General features: G+C 39.3%; 2 protein-coding genes across 2 annotated transcripts in view; one reads left to right on the top strand and one right to left on the bottom strand.

Moving 5' to 3' along the window:
* Window positions 1–1329, top strand: part of CD44 (CD44 molecule (Indian blood group)) — a 58595-nt gene extending 57266 nt beyond the window's left edge. Inside the window, exon 9 of the mRNA XM_009324667.1 lies at window positions 655–1329. Within this exon, the coding sequence (XP_009322942.1) occupies window positions 655–871 (217 nt within the window). The 3' untranslated portion in view covers window positions 872–1329. The remainder of the gene's footprint in view (window positions 1–654) is intronic.
* A 17882-nt stretch (window positions 1330–19211) lies between these two features.
* SLC1A2 (solute carrier family 1 (glial high affinity glutamate transporter), member 2) overlaps window positions 19212–20157 on the bottom strand; it is a 30445-nt gene continuing 29499 nt past the window's right edge. Inside the window, exon 10 of the mRNA XM_009324666.1 lies at window positions 19212–19286. Coding sequence (XP_009322941.1) covers window positions 19212–19286 — 75 coding nt within the window. The remainder of the gene's footprint in view (window positions 19287–20157) is intronic.

Raw genomic sequence — 20157 nt, 5'->3', positions numbered from 1 at the left:
GGTCGATAGGGTGCCTCTAAGTCTTATCACAGGCCTATGTTATCTAAACACAGATGTTCTACTTGTCCAACACACAAGGCCAAATAACAATTAGTATGATATATGTGTGTTTCAACACCCTAGCTGCAAGTCACTTGAGCGTGTTTACAATCCTCCTCTCCAATCTTCCATTATTTTCCCATACATGCTAATACAAAGAAGGAAAAAGTTATCTTGTATAATGAGGTGAGAGCTTGATCCAAATTTTATGCTATTTCAAGAACTTGAGCATTTTCAAAGGTGTCGTCCCAAGTCTGGATTTAGAATGACGCTGTCCTTAAAGTGGGATATATACACAGTTCATAAATGTGGATATATCCAAATGTTAGAAAATCTTTTCTAGCTTTCAGTAATGAATGTAATTCCTATCTGTAGTAATGATAGATACAAATCGAATAAGTGAGCTCCTGCCAAATTTTATGCAGATAATGGTGGATGCTTTAAAAAATAAAATATGAAATATGGAGAAACTTTATACTTTGCATTGTATAAGTCTGCACTGGCAGACACAAGTTTCATTTCCAAGCACCTTTTCCTAAATACTGACTTTCAATTTTTTTCTTATTTCTGTTAGTCTCCATTTCTAGTACTTGTTTTCTTTTTATTTCTTTCTAGATGTGGGCAGAAGAAAAAGCTAGTGATTAACAATGGCAAAGGGGCAGTGGAGGACAGGAAGACAAGTGGATTAAATGGAGATGCCAGCAAATCACAAGAAATGGTGCACTTGGTTCATAAAGAACAGTCAAATGACCAAACAGGAGCATGTGACGAATTCCTGACCATTAATGAAACACAAAATCATCAGGAGCTTGACATGAAGAGTGGAGTGTAATGGTACCAAGTTGCCAAGTAGATCAGAGCTGGGGAAATCAAAATCACATGGAACTTGGACAGGAATTCACAGATGCACTGTGCTACTGATGTCTTCTGAACATAATTAAACATAAGTTTTATTCATTTTTAATCACTTTAAAATGATGTCTGAGTTACAAAATTGACATTTGCTTTCTGCAGTAAGCCCCCACGAGTTGCATAATGTTTTCAGTTCCCAGTTCCTACGCAGGGGACACTCACTGTGTCCTGGGTGTCAGGAAGGATACAAGTTTACGTCATTGTTCCCCAGATGGAGGGTCTATCGCTGTGCGGAGCTACAGAAGTATCCAGTCACTCCATCTTACAGGCATTTAAGGTACTAAACTTGCCATGGTACAAGAGTAAGTGAGGAGCAAATGTCAAGAGCAAAAATCAAGTTTAAACCAAAAAGGCCTCCTATGCAATGTCTAAAGCATCAGAATCCTGCAGAAATGCCTTCCAGCCAGGAAGAGCAGTAGGTGCATTCAGAGTCTGCCAGTATAAACAAAAAGTGACATATTATAATGATTTACAGCTTGGTCTTCAATGAGGGAAACCCAGAAGGACAAAATTTATTTATCTCTATTTTTAAATGTCTATGGGCATACAGCAAGTCTTCTTGGGAGGGGGAATAAAGAGATGAAAACATGAGCTGATAGATAATAAACTTCTATACTTTATTATCCTAACAATCTGTACAGTTATCCTTGAGTTTTTGAGGTGTTCATTGCTCTTCGCCCTCTCTCCCTCATTGGTCACAGTTTGTGCGTGTTTTTAATGAGTATGTTAGTTAGGATAATGAATAAAACAGAATGACCCCAGCTCTATCACATGCACAAATCAAGCAATTGGAGATCATTAGGGAAGATGACAGTATTTTATTCCTGAAGAATAGGTCTCTATCTTCTTCTGCTCCATTTTACTTAGGAGATGCTGAGCCTAGTAAAATTTGTTTCCCCTATGACTATTATGTTACACCAATTTGCTGATATTTTAAAAGTTGCCTTTCTGTGATCTCACTCACTTCCTCTGAATTCTATTTCATCCACGTTTTTCCCTCTGCTTTTTAAAAATACCAGAAGAAATGTTACTTGCTTATTGGTACCAGAAGTTCAAATTCTACAGAAAAGATCAAAGAAAATTAAAGGAAACTCTCCCAGCCGTGTAATATAGTAAAGTAGCTGCAGCTGCATTGTTACATGCTTTTGTTTTGTCCTTATGTGTCTGTTAAGTATTTGTATTAAGCTATGATGCTGTGCATTATGTTGATATGAATTGTCAGAAAGAAAATTATTTACTACCAGTGGTCTGTGCCATTTTTAAGAAAGCATATTGGAATGGAGGGAGAATGATAACTTCTAATTGGTCTGCCTCAAAAAAATGCAAGTAAAAACAATCTAAGGTAATTGCAACCAGTGGTCTGTGTCAGTTGTGGGATGGGGAATGTCCTGTAGCAGGGTTATTCAAGTGTTCCTGTTCACTGACCATAGCACCTGTCTTTGAAACTGTTCTGCTAAAGCATGTTATTTTATGTTCTCCATCTGAAGCAATTTGGAGGATGAGCATTCAGCTGGCTAAATACTAACATTAGCTAGCACTGATCTTTACTGGAACATAAAGCACAGGACTGTTGATTATATTTCTCAGTCACAGCTCTCCAGCAGTTTCCCCTGTGTTTCATCGAGTTGCTCAGTGCCCTGGTATCTGCAGGCAGATCTCCTCAAGGGCAATTTACGCCTGGGCAAAAGGTCCCAAGACGAGGTGTGATTTTAAAGTACACATAGGATGTTTTCTGACTTTATGTAGGTCAGCATGTTTCATCTATGAACAGTCACACAGCTCATGGTCCAAAGATGTTCAAACAAGCTGAAGCTAATGGGGTCAAGGTGATTTACACTAATTAGTACTTGTGGTCCACTGTCAAACTTCTCAGTCCTTTCATGTATTTTAATACTGAACTGTGTAGTGGGAAGTCTGTTGACTGTGTGCATTGATTTTGGTTTAATTCCTGTAATGTTTTTAAGCAAGCTTTTCTATTTGTCATTATAAATCAAAATGATCTGCTGAAGGCTGTGTTTAAACTGGTGTTATGTACTCATTTCACTAAGTATGGAGATCCAGAGTAAGAATTATTCCTCTCTTTAAATCCTAATTGAATATAGGTCTCAATCAAAAGGAGATAATTCCTTGTCTTGAAGGCTGAATTTTTCTTTAAAAAAAGGAAAAAGGCTGTGGCATGGTACTCATCTCCCTATTCTGATGTTTAATGGAGAAATCCACAAACATTTATCTAATGTTCAGTAGCTATAAATGCACAGACAACATTGGTTGGCTTCTTTTTGTATTTTTAAATAGGGAGATGCTCAAGTTCTCTTTACAGAGGCAATGCCATTATTTTATATATGCTGATTCTTTTTAGATTATGTCATGGGATTCATGTGTAATTAAGTTTCATTATAGTTTCAAAACTAGATGGCCATTTCATATGTGTAATATAGTATATATTTTTATTAATCTTGGTTTTATTATTTGAGAGGTTGTTTGTTGTGTATATGTATTTTTTTATATAGAGCACTCGATATATTTGCATATTTATTTAACAGATTAATCAGAATGAAAGAAAACATCATCTCTAGATTGTAACTAGAAATAGTATTGCTAAAAACACATTGAACTGTAAAATAAGCTTCCAAAAAGAAACTTGATTCCACATTGGGGATAAAAAGTAAGACCGGCATTATTAGTGGGAGAGAAGTATTCAACAGGATAGTCATGTTTGGCACTGGTGAGCCAGGGGTCATTTTTTCTGCCTGCAAACTCTAAGCCAGGCTCAGCTGAATGCTGTGTGACCTTGTCTGCTCTGCCAGCCTCCCATAGGCTCTCCAAACGCTCTGGGAGTTAGCAATTAACTCAGCTTCCCCCTAGAAGCAGACAACTTGGTCCAATTTAAGATCAACCCAGTAAGATCTTGACGACTACTCCTGGCTCGCTGAACCAACAGCATTTGGGAAAGCGCAGCGCCCAGCAAGATACAGCCCTTCCTTCAGGGTGCTGACAGACAAGTTGGGTCTTGGTCTACTCTTGGTGCCTGAGAAGAATGAGGATCTCTCCTAAAAATGCTGAGGAGACCAGGTTAGACCTAGAAGAAACCCCATGATTAGCTTGTGTTATTCCTTTGTCTTGAACAGTTTTAAATAAAGGTAATCCAGACCACCTATCTCATGGAAATACTGTCTAAAGCAGTAAGCATATTTAAGAGAGGGATTGTATGTTTTATGAGAATGTAATATTTTCACCAAACAATCCGGGGTGATTGTTTCAGCTGTATTTTCTTGAAGATCTTACAAGGAATGTTTGATTAAAGCAGAGAAAGGATATGTGGCCATCATGACTACCTGCATGGATGTTTTAAACCCTTTGCACAACATCAGTTCCAAAATTATATTTCTGCACAATGTTTTTCATGTGATAGGGATGTCTTTTGTGTGTCCTTTGTCAGCAACAACAGCCTCTGTACTAAGTAGTTTGAAGCGTGTTGCCTGGAATATTATTAGGAGACAATTACCAAGTGTCCCTTTAGCATATAGAAGCAATGCTTGGCAGGGACAGAGGTCAGTATATCATCATGGTTAGGGCTGGTCCTAATGACTCTTTCTGTAGATGAAGGAAAGAAATTAAGTCTTCTGACAAACTGTGTTCTGCCTCAGCATACACAGACGCCAGGATATTTTGTAAGCCAGCAGTTAATGGGTTTATTTTACGCTCTATTAGGCCATTAGCCAATAATTATTTCTTAGCCTTATTAAACAATTCAAGGTTCTGACTTCTCTGGTTGCAAGAGATTTGATTAGTCAAATACAAACCCTTTGGGTAACCACAGGTACTGACTAGTTTTCCTCTGTGGAGGGGAAAAGGACAAAAATGTGGCAGGAAAAGCGCTGCGCTGGGCTGTTCCTTGGGTTGCAGTTCCAGTTATGTGGGAGTGGGTGACAAAACTCTTGTTCCTTATGGGGAGCAAGAATTGTGCAAAGGTGTTTTGGGGGTGGGAAATCCGGGGGATTAGGGACAGAGGGAGGACGCAGTCACTGGGAAAGGAAGTAAAGGGAGAGCGAAATTTCTGTGCTACTACTGGGAAAGTCCCTTCAACACCAGGACTTTGGCACTTGAATGTTTCACAGCTCTGAGAAGGAAAAAAGAATTGGTCTTTTCCTGTGAAACCCCCACCTCCAAGTCACCCTCTACATTCACCACCTCATTTGCAAACTGATTTTGAATAATTTTCCCCTGGTAGCTTATTTCTCATTATTACTATGCCATGCTGCATGTGGCATCCACCAATACCATGCTGAGAGCAAGCAGCTGTGACAATGAGAAATCGGAGGCAAAGCACAAATTTAGCAAAGATGAGTAACAGTGTCTTTTGTACAGCACAGAGACTGCATTTCTTGTCTTCCCTGTCTCACCCATTTGGAGTAAGGTTAGCAATGGCAAGATTTCGAGAAATTTCTCTTCTTGCTCATCTTCCTGTTTTTAAAGTACCAGACTTACACAGATCTTCACATAGGTCAAATGTGCTGCTGCACAGTTTTTTGAAAAGTTGAAATTGAAGAAGCAAATCCATCATCAAAGAAGCCCTCCTGACCTCAAGAGAGCTGATTATTGTTAAAGTGCAAGTAAAGCAGAGGCAGTGAAAGCTTTAAACACAGCCTTCCTTCAATTTTGTCTGGATGGTTCCAGCAAGCATTAGAAAGGTTTTTCCTGAGTAACAGCTTCAAGGAGTCTCAAACTTTTTATTAAAACTTCTTACTCTACAGGCAAAAGGGTTTTGGATGAACAAGTGGATGGATGAAACCCATTTTCATACATTCTCTGCCACATAAATCTGTGCATTGAACGCTGATGTGAGTGTCATTAGTTTTGTGTTTTCTTTCAGAAAAAAAGAAAAATATTAAAATGATGAAGTTTTGGATCAAAACAAGTCCACAAAGACTGTCACATGAAAAGACGAGTGGTTTTTTGTTTTCAGAAATAGACATAGTTTTAGTTAGTTTTAATCCTTTCCATCCCAGATGGAAACACAGATCTAGCTGTGCAAAATTACTTTTTTCAGGAAGATTCACCATGCCTAATACATAATATAGCTTTCCCTTTGTACTAAAATGCAATTCTTACAAGTAATTTATTTTGCTTTGGAAAAAATGTAAATTTACAGTAAAATAGGATTTGTCAAGTCAAATAGGATCTGACATAAATTTAAGTGCGTCTATCAGAAAACCCTCAATCATTTTTTAGAATATTGGGGAAAAGTCTCACTCTGAAACACCCACTTTAGCTCAACAGCAGCTTTCTTCTGGTGCTGAAGCTGAGGCAAGAAGCTGCCTTGTAAGCGGTGCCAAAGGCACAGCTGAAGTTAGGGGTGTGTAGGCTGGCAGTGGGAAATCAACATACGGCTCATAGGCAATGGAGGCTCTGTACATCAAAGAGGTTCCAGGTCTGCTGAGTTAGTCCTGAAGTCCTTCAAACTCCCAGAGCAACCCGGGACAGAGGAGGATGCGATAAGGCATTTTCCACCTCTTCTCCAGAGGCTGTAAGTTTTGTACCTGGCATCTGAAAAGCCTTGCCTCAGGCAATCGTGTTAGGGTGGGGTCAACTTTAACGCCCATATGCTAGTCCCATGTTGCAGTGTATAAATGGTTTGGTTACAGCAGAGTTTTATCTTTAAATCTAAATTTACTTGCAGTCATTGGTGTGCATCTAGCTTCTGGCACCACATACTCAAAAGGCTTTTTTTTTTTTTTCCTGGCTTACTCTGAAAAAAAAAAGGTAATTTTCAGTGACCACATTTTCCTTGCACAAATCGAGACTCCGTGCTTTCATTTTACCCAGAACAAACAGTAATAAACTGGTATGTTTTGCCTCGTGATTGGATGTTAAGTCTGAGTTTATATTCACCACTTTTTATCAGCCTACGCTTTTTAATAAGCATCTGATTCAGGGCTGCTGCTGCAGATTGCTAGCAGCACCCTTACCGTAGCTAGCTCAGAGAGACAGTTTTCAGCAGCTTTCAACCTGAGCCTGTAGGATGAGTTTTTCTAAGATGAGCCCACCACAGCTGAGCCCTGTAACCAAGACACAGTGACCACAACTGACAACAGCACAACAAGGGAGCAAAAAGTCTTCCTGCGAGTGCTCTGGACTACAGCTGTCAATGTTACAAACCTCATAGCAAATCTCTAGAAAAAGTATGTGGCGTTCATTTTACTTTTTGGATCTACAAGTGATTCACTGTTTTGGCTTTGTTCAAGCACTGGCAATGTATATCTAAATGCTGCCTGTCTATCTGTACCCTAGTGTGCAAGTACATGGGATTGGTTTTACTGTAAAACTGTTTTACAATCATCCACTCCATTAAGCATGTTTTGTTTTGCAGCAGTAGGTCATCAGATTCACCAGTGGAGACAAGTTTATAGTTATCGGGTACTTCCCTGCAGTTCTTCTGTGGTTCATTTTCTAGTTAATGTTTCTTTCATTCATCAAGAGAAAGTCTGAAAATGAACTCTAGGTAAGGATGCTTGTTTGTTCAGCTAGTGACTTAAAAAACAAACTTACCCTTTGTTCAAGAAGGGTGACTTCCCTGCCCTGTGCAGAGGACAGGTATAAAGTCTACCCATTGGTTACACACCAGTCAAAAATGGGAGAAAAACAGGTTCAGAGACAGCTCAGAGGGTCAGCCTGCTGCTGATTAACTGCAAAGGTGCAGGTCTTCCTCAGGGAGCCTTTTTTAGAGCAGTCGTCATTCATATGCAGTAGTGCCTTCAAAAATCATTGCTAAAAAGTAAGCTAACAAAGCTTATTTGATCCTGGCAATTTAGGTAATACTGGTAACCTAGGTGAAACAGTGGAATGAATTTTGAGTGAATTTCCTAGCCTGGTCCCTCTTCTTTCCCCTTCACAGAGTTGGGAGTCAGCTGTCTTTTCTTGCTTGCGCATCTCCACAGCAGCATTTCTCAAGTGGTGTCTGTGGACCACGGGAGAGTGATCCGTGGAGCACCTTTGGGAACCCCAGTAAGAAAACAGCCAAATGGAGGAAGATCAGTGTTACAAATGACTATGGGAAAGGAAAACATATTTTTAGTTCAGTCACGAGTGAGAATGAATAGCACAACACTGTGAAAGACAGACTCTAGGTTGCTTTTCTAAATACTCGTCCTTGTACTACAGAAGTGCCATAAACAGTGTGAGGCCTCGTTCCTCTGGATCCCATCCCTGTGAGTTTCAGTGGGCGGCAGTCAGCGTTGTAATTTATCTGTCTACACAGACACGTTTTGCTTATCACCACAGAACCTGCCTGCCTTGCTAACGCTGCCACGACCACAAGACCCGATCTTGCATGCAATCTAGTTTCCTTCCTGTGCCTGCTGTAGCAGAAGAGTGCTTTCGTTGCATGCTGTCCACACAAGACGACAGCCGCCTGCGGAGGCTGTGAAGTCGCCTCCGCTTTGTGCGCCTGCACAGGGCTCGGCACAGCTCAGGGGAGCTTTGGCAGCGCAGTGGCGCTAAACCCTGCTGTGGTATTTATATATTCTTGCAGTATAAATGCTTGCTGCAAATAGCTCTTGCTAGTCCAACTGAGTGTAATTTTTAATGTTGTTTTCCTCCTAAAGCACTGTAAGTTGGGGCCACCTGTTTCTTTCATATCCTTATCCTGTTTACATGTACTATGTAATACAAAAGAGAAGACTGTTTAACGTTTAGCAGCGCTGAAGTGTTCTCTTGGTTTTTCTTTCATGCCTGAGAGGGGATATAGAAATATCTCTTAATATGGGTCAATGACTCACTGTCTTTTATAGCACTTTATAGCAGATGCTTTCCTGTAGAGAGGGACACATTCCAGATACAAAGACACTCCTGAAATAATCTTTTTCTCTAAGGCTGAGGACATGGAGAAAGAGGGGCACACAAGGGGCTTGCAAGGGCTTAGAGAATCAGCCTGTGGGGTATGCATTTTCAAAAGGGACAACTTCATATAATCGCAGAATTGGCTCCTGCATGGGTTGGGTTTTTTAGGTCATTCTTGCAAAACATTGCTTTGAAAAAAGCAATAAACATAGGTCACAGTGTCGAGCCTTTCATTTTGGCATGGTGTGTAACAAAAGAATAACCACCTTTTATGGCAGGAATTTGCACGTACACAGTGCACATAAAATATGTAAGTGGTGAATCCTGAGCACAACAAACTTCAGGGGGGAATTCTACATCAACAGTGTGCATTTATTAACAATGCTTGTTGATGAGGCCAGATCAGGACATTTCTGCCTCTGGCAGAAAGTGGCAACGTGGTACAGAAATGGTAGCAGATAGCTGGGGCCTCAGATTTATCTTTTGCCCAAAGATCTTCCTAGCGCCGCATTAAGACTTGGTTCGTTACTGACTCAGAGGGCAGGTTGCCAGCTGAAGCACTGCCAAAGCCACTTCCTGCCATGCCTGGATTTTCATTGGAAACTTCTCAAGTGGCTGCTGGCCTCAGTTAGATTAGTAAGAAGTAAGCCCAGGGTTGTGCAGACTGTTAAACCTCACAACCTGGGTTTCGGTTATGTGTCCTGATTACACAACGGTAGTTACGCTATTTCTGTAATGTGTGCTACTCTGAGCGTGAATGTCAGAGCTTTCTCTCCATACTTAGCAATTGCCAGTCCTCTGGGCCATGGTTCACTCCATGAGCGTCTCTTAATTCATGTATTAAATAGAGTTGATCTCTTTACAAAGTGCTCCAGGGGTTCAGCTACAGGCTTTATTTGTTATTTTTTTTAGAAAGGCTATGAGGAAGAGATTTATTTTTTAGCAGCCAGGTGAGGGAAGTAGGTTTCTAAAGGAACTGCAACCATTGCATTGTATCCTCCTCTTTTAACATCTCTTCCCGCTTCTCTAGATTTCATTGCCAATAACTGTAGTTAGTGCATCCTGGCCTTTGTAGCAAATGAGCTCAGTTGCAGCCGGCACCCTGGAATATTTGGAGGATACAGTGAGGGGTGAGATTTCTAACACTTTGGCAAAGTCAGGTCCATCTTCTACCCTGCCTGCAGTTTTCAGAACAGGCAGCCTCTCACATCAGGCTGCTTTATCTAAACTCCTACCCAAAGCATTCCCATATTGAGCCCAGGCTGACATTAAAACTCACAGATATAAGCCATGAAAATTATGAATCAACGTTTATTGATGATATGTACATAAGAGGTACAACACTTAGTGAAATATTATATTAATGACTATTTCCAGTATAGAAAGAATGTCTAGTTTGTTTTATACATGAAAGTTACAGATATCAGTTCACACCGTAAGAAAGCATTAAAAGCAAATGACTACCAATTGTTGTAAGGAGGAAAGGATCTGAACTACAAAAATAGACTCAGTCTATGAGGCATTCCAACTACAATATACAAGAACAGAGCCCAGAGTTGGGAGAAATTTTATCATCTGTATTCATTAGTTTTTAAACAAACTGTGCTATAGATACTGTACAGTATGTCATTTCAAAACCTGGGGAACTTTTTCAGTGTAAGGAAAAGACCTCTTCCTTTTTATCCTTTTTACATGAAGCATCTCAAAACATTCCAGCTTGTGCCTGGTCACTTTTAAGAGGGGGCAAGGGATGACGAATAGGCAGCGCACAGTACTGTAGTGTGCAATTATTGCATTCCGCAGTGGGAATGCAAGAAGCACCGTAATGGGACTCACCAAGCAGGATACCTCCTGTGCTTTGGGGACTGATTTTGATCTCTTTCCACTTACAGGGGATGATTATATTTATGAGATCCAGGCTGTCCCAAGCTCTTTCAGAACCACCTTCAGGTTTTGCCCAGAAAGGTCTTATTTTCTCACAGATCTGAACTGTAGCCCTGATTTCAGAAGATTTTTGCCACTGACTATATAGTTCATATGTCTGTTTTATGATCAGACATACTTTTTGTAAATAACAGGCCTGTACAACAACCACAGCAGCTCGAGAAGCATTTAGCTCTGCATTTAATTTCCAATAACTATTAATATTTTTTTTTTTTAACAGCAAAAGAAACAGTGCACCTTCGCCCATGAGTGTATTCATCTTTCTCAGAGACTGTTCCTGCCAAGGGGATCAAGCAGAGATTCCTACTTCGACTTCTCGGGCACTCTGGGGAGAGCCGGCAGCCCCCTGCTGCCTGCAGCACTGCCCAGTCACAGCCGTGTGACTGTACGTGCCTTGCTGGCATCTGTGGTCAAGGAGGAACTGGAAGTGACTCAGAGGGAACCTGCGATGCTGTTACATGACTAAGGGCTGAATGATGCACAGCGCACAAAGAGTCAAAAGCAGCCAGGGCATCCAGCGGGAATGCAAGTTAGATGGATTTCCCCTTATTTATTGTGCCAATTTAAACAGTGACTTACTAAACTTCTGGTGACAAAGAGTCCCAACATTTCAAGCAAACAAGAAGAAAACAAAACAGAAACTAATCATTCTAGGTGAACATTAATTCTTAATGTCACAACAACTGCATTCACAAGGCAGCAAATCTATGCTGGAATCGCTTACACGCATGCAGGTACTAACACATACCACATTGGTTAGACAGCTGAAAACTAAACATATTTACAGTAAGTTGGCTGCATACATAATTCTGAATGTTATCAGAACAGGATACTCCATAATAGACAGATAAAGCAGTTACTAAGCTGTGGAACCTAATCAGCTGAATGGTCAAAACAAAACAAGCCCAGATATAAATGAAAAACACAAAGTAGAACAAAATTTTAAGAGACAGTCTAATTTTCTACTATGGCTCAATACACAGAAACCAATTAAATTAAATTAAAGCACTGCTACGCATACTGTATACACCATTTCACTGAAATTACATGTTGATAGCTACATTATCTACACTAAGTGCAGAGAGGCACTGGACATCATGCTCCAACAAAATGTCAAAACTTCTATCAATAAGGTTTTACAGCTGTTAGTAACTCAGCACTATTCTACCTGCAGTTCCTATGAAGATAATACCTGGTACATCTGATTTAAAATACAAGAAAGAGATTAAAATAGAAGGGTATGTCAACACACTTCCTACATGTATATCTACTAGAAATTTAGTCTCCAAAACCTCAGCAGAATAACATGGCCCCATAGATTTCTGAAGAGTTGAAGAGATACCCAGTATCAGCCACACTGGGACAGCAGTACTTGCTATTCAATGTTTTCTTTGTTTTGAATCACAGTCAAAGAGCTAGTAGGCCATAAAAGATTTTTTGTGATATAATTGTTATGAATATTTATATTAATTTATTTTTATTCCTCTAAAAACAGTTCCTTGTTAATTAAATAGAAATTATTATAGCCATGGCCTTAACGCCAACAGGTATTTGCCTAATGGGAACAGATGAACATAATAGAGAAGCAACTCTCACTTGTCCTGATCAAAAAAATATAGTGGTTGTTCTCTTTAAAATACGTAAGAAAGCAGGAGGTATTTGTATGGATGCTACCCAATTACATTGGTCCCATGGTGGTTCTGTTGGTCCTTTTTCAAGAAGGCAAAGGTAGGTGGCCAAATCATGAACTCTTTCTGCAGGCTGAACTCATATACACTGTATTGTAGCAAGATGGACTGGGTACCTGATAACATATTTTTTGCCTACCCAGATCTCCAGTTTTCTATAAACTGCGTTTTGAGTCAGTCAATTATACATGATCAGATCCTAAGAAAGAACTGCAGGATTTGGCAAAGGTAACACCAGGAAAAATGACAAAAATGAGGGACAATTGCCCAAGACAGTCAATCTAGAAGATTGTTCAGATTATTATAACATTGTTCTATAATGAACTGCAGCATTTAAGGACATCTTGAAATTTCTATTTGCTTCTTGCATTTTGTGCTTTGTTTATAATTCATCACTAAGACAAAAATATTTCATCGATCCTAAATGTTGTAAGAAAACTGGTTTTGTTCTAAGGTACAGATCACCTTTAAAGGATTATCCCCCTACCTTATATAGTCATATAGAAAACATTGTAAGAAAATATCAGTGTGTCTGTAAATTACAGATACTAGGTAATTTAGTTCAGTCTACACTGTAGTTTCCAGAGAACAAGTACAAACCCCTAAAACCTGTATTAATAACTAAATCGGTATTGAGCATATAATATTTAACAATATAAATACATATGCAGCTTTTTCTCATGCATTCTAAAAGCTAGAGTTCACACCAGATCATAAGAAATGGGATATATTTAAGAAAGGAGCAGGATATGTTGGATGGAAGATTATGCAATTATCTTTAAGAAGGAAGGACAGCCTGTAGTACACAAGAACTCACAAGCCCACACAAAACACCAAAATGGAAATGCTATAATCTACAATACTGACTGCAAAATCAATTTGTAAACACAGTTTGCATACGGTCTTTGAAAAACTGTAGGAAAAAAATGGAGAATGATACAAAAATCCCTGCAAACTATACTATTTATATACAAAGCAATATACAGGTACCAGACAATCCAGGTTGTGTGATGCTGCCTATGACAGTTTCCCTTCGTGTAATGGTGTGTGCCACAGAGCATCATTAAAACCAGTTGCAGGACTCCTGAATTTTGAAAAATCAGACTAGAAGGATTGGACGCTCTGGCATCGATCAGCATTGGCTCTGCAGCTGAATGTAGTTAGAACTGAAAGGGGATCAAAGGTTGGGTGAAGTGAGAAATCTCACAGGTCTTCTTGCCTCCCCAGATCCTGTATTAGCCTGTTGGTTATTTCCATCCTGGACTAGTAGAGACCTACTCAGTGGCTCAGTCATATGCTTTAGGTTTTTTCAATGTTTGGAGCCTGGGGTTTCTGTAAGACTCATAGTTGCAACTGCACAACCACCTTATCCATTAGTATTTGCATCAACCTGGTAATGGGAAGTCACCAGGTTTCCCCTGAGCAGGGGAAGTCGTCTCTGGCATGGTGGGCACATGCAAGGTATGGTTCCTCAGGGCCTTGTGCCAGGGAGCCCACTCATACAAGAAGTAAAAGAATTACCAGCACCTGGGCATCAGCAGCAGTTTGTCTCATTCATAGCAGCAGATTTCAATTTAACATCAAACACGATCAGGAGGAAAAAAATGAGGGAGGCACTCATTGCACAGTCTGTACCCAGGCACTGTTGCTGGGGACTTTACCGGGAGTCCTGCCTTATGTGTGCAGAACTGCAGAGTGTGCTTTGTCTGAGGACCATGGGGAGACACAGCCTTGGTGTCTATGTGGGAAGAAAGATCAACGACTTTGGAAAGAATATGCCTAAATACATTGCTTCAGCTAAATGTGAGCAAGAACATAACACTTTCAAAAATAACATGGTGAAGCTGAACAATTTTGTTTACAGCTGGACTGCCTTCTTTAACACTTCAGTATTGCAAAGCCTTTTTTTTTTTTTGCAGTACTTAAAGTTACACTCTATATATCATTATTCAGACAAAGGGAATTGGGTAAATATTTTTCCTTCAAAGACATCAATACGATTGGAGAGAAGAAAATAACTCATCTTCCTGAGAGTGCTTTCTGCTGGGAACAGGAGCTTCTACATAGTTTTATATGGTGAATTATAGCCGAGGTGAATTGTCCCAATGGACTATACACCTATCATAATAACTAATATGAAAAATATCTTAATCGTGGCCTTAGAAGTCACAGTAATAAAATCAAGGATAGTCTTCTGGCTCGTAACAGAATAATATTACAGTACATTTTTATAAAGTGCCCTTATTTATCCTTCTGTAAATTAATTCAAATGCAGCAATAAAAATAGACAAATGGAATTTAATGAAGAAAAAGTTATACCTTTACATCTCCACAAAAGAAATCTTCTGAGCCCAGTACTAAAGCTCAGAGCCTTTTTAAAGATAATTATGGAAGTGAATGTCAGAGGTGAGGTTTAATACTGCTTATGGTTTTGGGGATTTGTGCGATTGCTGCTGTGTTGCTACAACAAGGCTGCAACAACACAAGTGAAGGCGAGGAAGCAAAGAAAATCCAGGCAGTTGCCAGAATAAATTTGTTCACTGTTGCTGCAGCTTCTAGATGAACAGTCTGCTCTTCTGAGTTTCTAGTGCCAGAAAACTAATGACACTGGGAATGATGGAAAACAAATCAGAAATCTGTATTACTCGTACATTTTAAAGTGGCACAAAGTTTGGAATTCCATGTGCTTTGAGAAAGAAATGGAGATCAGCTGTATCTCAGTGAAGAAATGGAAAAAAAGGTAAAGATAGTGATCCTTATTTTTGTGCTGAGTTTTAAATTCATTTCTGGAGTTGTAGCATAGAAACAATTAGACAAAAAAGAAGCATCTTAGCAGAAATCTTTTGGATGTGGGAATCAACGTCATTATAAATAGCAGACAAAGACTATTCCCTAGGATGGGATTGTGAAATGCCTTATAACTTAACAGAGACAGGAAGGGACTTGACCTTTCCTGGAAGCCCGTGACTCCCATAGATTTCAGTGGGGCTTTCATGTAGTCAGAGCATTGCAGGCACAGCTTTTACTACAGTAAACACAGTTTTTCAAAGACATACTGAGTTTCTCACCAATTCAAATGGAAGGAGCACATCCCATAATATGGTTCAAACGGCTTAACCCCTACCTATTTGAAGCACCTTTGTGTATAAGACCCATGCATGTTTCTTACAATGCTGGTGCAGCCTTTGTCTTCTAAGGGAATCAATGAAGAAACAAATTCAGTAGCAAAGTGCTCCACCTCTTCTCTAGTGTTAACGTACAGTGTGCTTTAGTTTCAATGAACTTGAAATGCTATATGGAGATGTTATGCTAATGTTAGCATTAAGAGAATGCTAACCTAGCTTCAGCAGTAAATGCATAAAGCAAATGCATAAGCATGTACTTAATTAAGCATGCAATTAACTGAGTCTTTGCCTGGTCTAGACTTTTCCACGTGCCAGTGTGCTGTCAGCAATCCAAAGGGCAAAGCATATCACAGTTGCACAGACAAGGGTGGGGGGAACTGACAGAGCAGCAAACGAGATGAATGTAGGAAAAAAAATGTTAATTCGTTTAGGAACTACACAGAAAACAAATCACTTTCCACTGTGCTTTTCCTTTAACTTTGCCACCCCAGCACTGTGAACAAATACAAAAGATTTGCCAGATGCAAATTAATGCATCAACACTCCTAGTGAAACTAAACAGAGACTGGTCAGTAACCAGCACTGCCTGCTGAAACATGAGCCTTGTATTAGCTGAAGTGGCCGGTCCCTAGGTTATTTTCTGTTTATTTAGTTAAGTAGCAACCCAGCCTCATGTGGAATGAGCAAATCGAGAAATGCAAGCCAAGAGTGAGTTATATTTTCCCAGAGAAATGGAAAGCTTTTTGATGGTTAAATACCGTGCTGCGCTGGAGTAACACTGTATTAAATATTGTCAGACTAAAAGCAGAGGAGTATACCAAACCAACGTTTCTCCTTCTCCCACATCCACATTTAAATAGAGAAATACCATCGTAATTATCTTTTGAAACGTCCCTGAGTTACTGTATCTACAGAATTACTATTTTAAAATCACAGTCTGCTATTCTAGTCCTGTCAAAAGACCCAAATTTATTCTCCCTTATGTGGGTGGGGTTTCTCTAGCATCTCATTCCTTCCTCCCTTAGTCTCCATCCAAAGAAGCACTCTTCAAAGGACAGTATGTCCCAAGTGGATAAGTGTAAGAATATTCTAAGTGTTTCTCAGTATGTAATTTTGTGGAACTGCCTAGTCACATGTTGCTGGCATTCCTATTTGTTTCCAGCTGCTAAACAGTTTCAAATGACAGCTAAAAGTGTATGGACCAGTTTTCTAAAGCTACTTTCAAGGCAAGCAATCAGCGTGGCTGCTACAGTGAAGAGGATGGAAAGTCATCTATTAATGGGCGAGCTGTGCCATGAAACAGCTTGAGAATACTGGATATAAACTGGAGTAAACACTGCGTGTTTTTCTTGGATATAACTACCACCCAAGTCATAGCAAATTTCACTTGATGTGAGCCAGCACCCTCAGAATAGGGAACACTGTAGAGTACCTACACACTGTCCCAGGCACATTTCTGGCACGTAACCCAGTGGTAAAAATGCCTTTGAATGCAAATTGGGAGAAGCCACAGCTAGCTATAGGTTAACTCTGGATATGCTAATACCAACAACTGAAGAAAAGACAACCTGCCTACCACTTCTCTGAATATCCCACAATTCGATCCCTCACAAAAAAAATCCTTAAGATGCTTCAGGAGGCCTCTGGAAAAGGTCTCCACCTCTAATACATGTTAGAGGCCTATAGAAGGCCATTCACAGTGGTTCGCTATTTGTTAAATTATATAGGCCATTTTGCTTAGGACTGTAGCCATGGCATGCAAGTGAGGACAAAAATGCCATGACAAGAAAAATATTCCATGACGACAAATGCTTAAATGAGGGATACTCTGACAATGGACTTGATCTTGCACATCATTAGTCATGCAAATAGCCTTGGCTGGCTCAGGTCCATGTGCATTTTTGGAGATATTTATATGAATGCAGATGAGCAAAGGCAGATTAGTTTTATGTTTTAATAGCTTCTACAGAGCCAAATATCACTCTACAGTTAAACACATTATTCCTGTTTAAACCCATGACAGGTCTGAGAACAGACACTGAATGGTCTATATCCATAAATGTTTCAACTCTGTTTTCTGCCATTTTTAAGTTCACTGTATGCTCATATTCTGATTCATTCCGAGAACCTCTGAGAGCTCCCCCCAAAATTGCACAAAGCTTGTTCTGTGGGTAGAGCCTCCCAAGGCCATGTGGCTCAGCTTTGCTATAGAACATTGCTAACAGTATAATGGCATTCACCAGTGTCTTAAAATTGCTGAGTATTAACAAGCACCTTTAAAAACACTTCACAGGGTGATTATTGTGACTGTAATTTGTTCTGACAGGATGAGTCAGCTATGCTATGTTGACAAAACACCATCTCATTAATTCAGATGCCATGTGCTCTAAGAAACATTTCTCTGACGTTAGAGAATTACATGAATTGTTACTCTGCAAAAGAGAGAGATGTGTATTCAATATGCTGGTCTAAATCCTGAAATTCTGGTTTATTCTTCATTCAGTCCTAACCCTGGCCAAATTCTATTAACCTTATATGGAATTTGGCTTAGCAATGAATTCAGGATTTAGCCATTCTCTGAAATATGACATATACTTGAAAGATGGCTTTCACTTCATACCAAATGCTACTGATGATCACACATTCAAAAACTCTCGATTTCTTAGAATAATGGATTCAGAATTTGTTCATAGCTCATTATCAAGTACCCAATCATGACATCTGTGATCAATCTTAGTAGTACCTTACTTGAGTAGTCCCGTCCACATAAGGAATCCCTCTGACATCAGTGGAGCAGTAAGGTGCTACCTACTTTGATTAAGATAGCATAACTGAGTCCACGGTATTCTGTATTTTGTACATCAGGCATAGATTTTGTGAAGGAACTACCCCCCCCTTGCAATAATACTGCCTTGTATTATATGATGCATCGTGGTCACAAAGCAGCACAGCCCCATCATAAAATACAGGCTGCACCTGCCCTGGGACAGCTGATAAAAACACGTCACATGCACATACAAATCTAAGGTCTTGTCTTGATGCTAAGTATTAGTTGTACTGATCTAACAAAATGTCTGGGATAATTTATTGACTTCTATACATTAATCTTTCCCCTGGATCTAAGTTCAGTTTAAAGTACAACTAGGCACAAAAATACAGTGCTTGTTATTATTAAAACAAATAGAAATATTTATGGACATTTTCAAAAGATATTTTAGCCATACAGTGCTAAATAGATCAGGTATGCCACAAGAGTCACCAAAACACTTGAAGGTTTATGTGGTGTTATGTTTCTCTTGTATTTCTGACCCTGAGTCCCTGTAGTGAACCGTACTGGCACATTGATCTTCCCATTTTGCAGCATTTACATTCTCTGTGTCTTGAATGAAAGGGGAGGCGGGTGACAACACATTGCACTGCATGGAGTATTCTCCAGCTGCGTCATCCAAACAGTAACACAAGGGAGACAGACAGTTATGGATCATTGCTTGGCAAAGACACTACAATGACCTGATGAGAACTTTGCTAAGTTTCAGTTAAGAAATTAAGTAAGCAGAAACTGTAGATGTTAAATAGAAAAAAGAGAAATCTTCTTTAATCGTGATATCTTTTGCCAGAAGATAGCTTCAGGGCTTATTAAAGATGGAGCTAGGAATCTCTTCCCCTAGTTTTCACGTTTCCAAGGCTCTTCTTCAACAACACTGAAGTCTGCAGATTTGCCATTGGTTGCCAGTGTTACCTGCAAGTAATTATCATCAACAACCGACTTAAAGGCCAAGGCACTTTGACAAGAAAAGTCATGAGTTTTATATGGAAGATCATGATATTTACATGAATTACATACACCATGTCTTATTATGTATGTAAAATGCATTTATTCAGAATTCACAACACTCCCAAATAGTGAGACTCCTGTCCATTTATTATACTAGAAAACATTGGCAGTAGGAAAAAAGTTCCATATTTTCTTAGCCTTTGCTAAGTTGTTTTTTTAATAAATATTGCAGATTCTATTCCTTTCTATCTCCTATAGATGTCTCTGGATTATTTCAAAAACAGATTACTTTTTTTTTTAATGTAGAAAGTCATATTTTTTCAGTGGAATTCCTCAGCAAAGCAGGATAGCTGATGCAAGGACATGAAAAATATGCAAGGCCAGAATAATCATAGATGTGTATCTATACAAACTCACCTACAATTACACCACCATTAAAGAAATGGAGGAAAATATATGCTGTGAAAGTATTGTTCATCATACCACTATTTCTAACAATGTAGTGAAAGATTTTGACTATAGTCAGACCAAAAATTCATAGTAATGTTATGTTTGTCTCACACAAATACAGGAAAACATAACTCTTGCCAGTAAAGGTATGTACTAAAATCTGTAGGTTTAAGAACGGTAGAAGACCTATAGTGATTTACCAACTCACAGTAAACACTGGCCAGTACATTGCATCCCAGAAATCACTAAAAATAAACCTATGCTTCAAGAAAGATAGCTCCAGCCAAACGACTTAAAAAATTTTAAAAAGGTAAAACGTCAATTTAACTTTACAAAAGTGATCTAGATCTTTATAATTGTGAGAGAACCTTTCATGTAATTCTGA

This window comes from Pygoscelis adeliae, unplaced genomic scaffold (genome assembly GCF_000699105.1).
Source record: "Pygoscelis adeliae isolate BGI_AS28 unplaced genomic scaffold, ASM69910v1 Scaffold225, whole genome shotgun sequence".
NCBI classification, from domain to species: Eukaryota; Metazoa; Chordata; class Aves; order Sphenisciformes; family Spheniscidae; genus Pygoscelis; species Pygoscelis adeliae.
The sequence above is the reverse complement of the archived record's forward strand: the minus strand, read 5'-3'. Positions and strand labels throughout refer to the sequence as shown.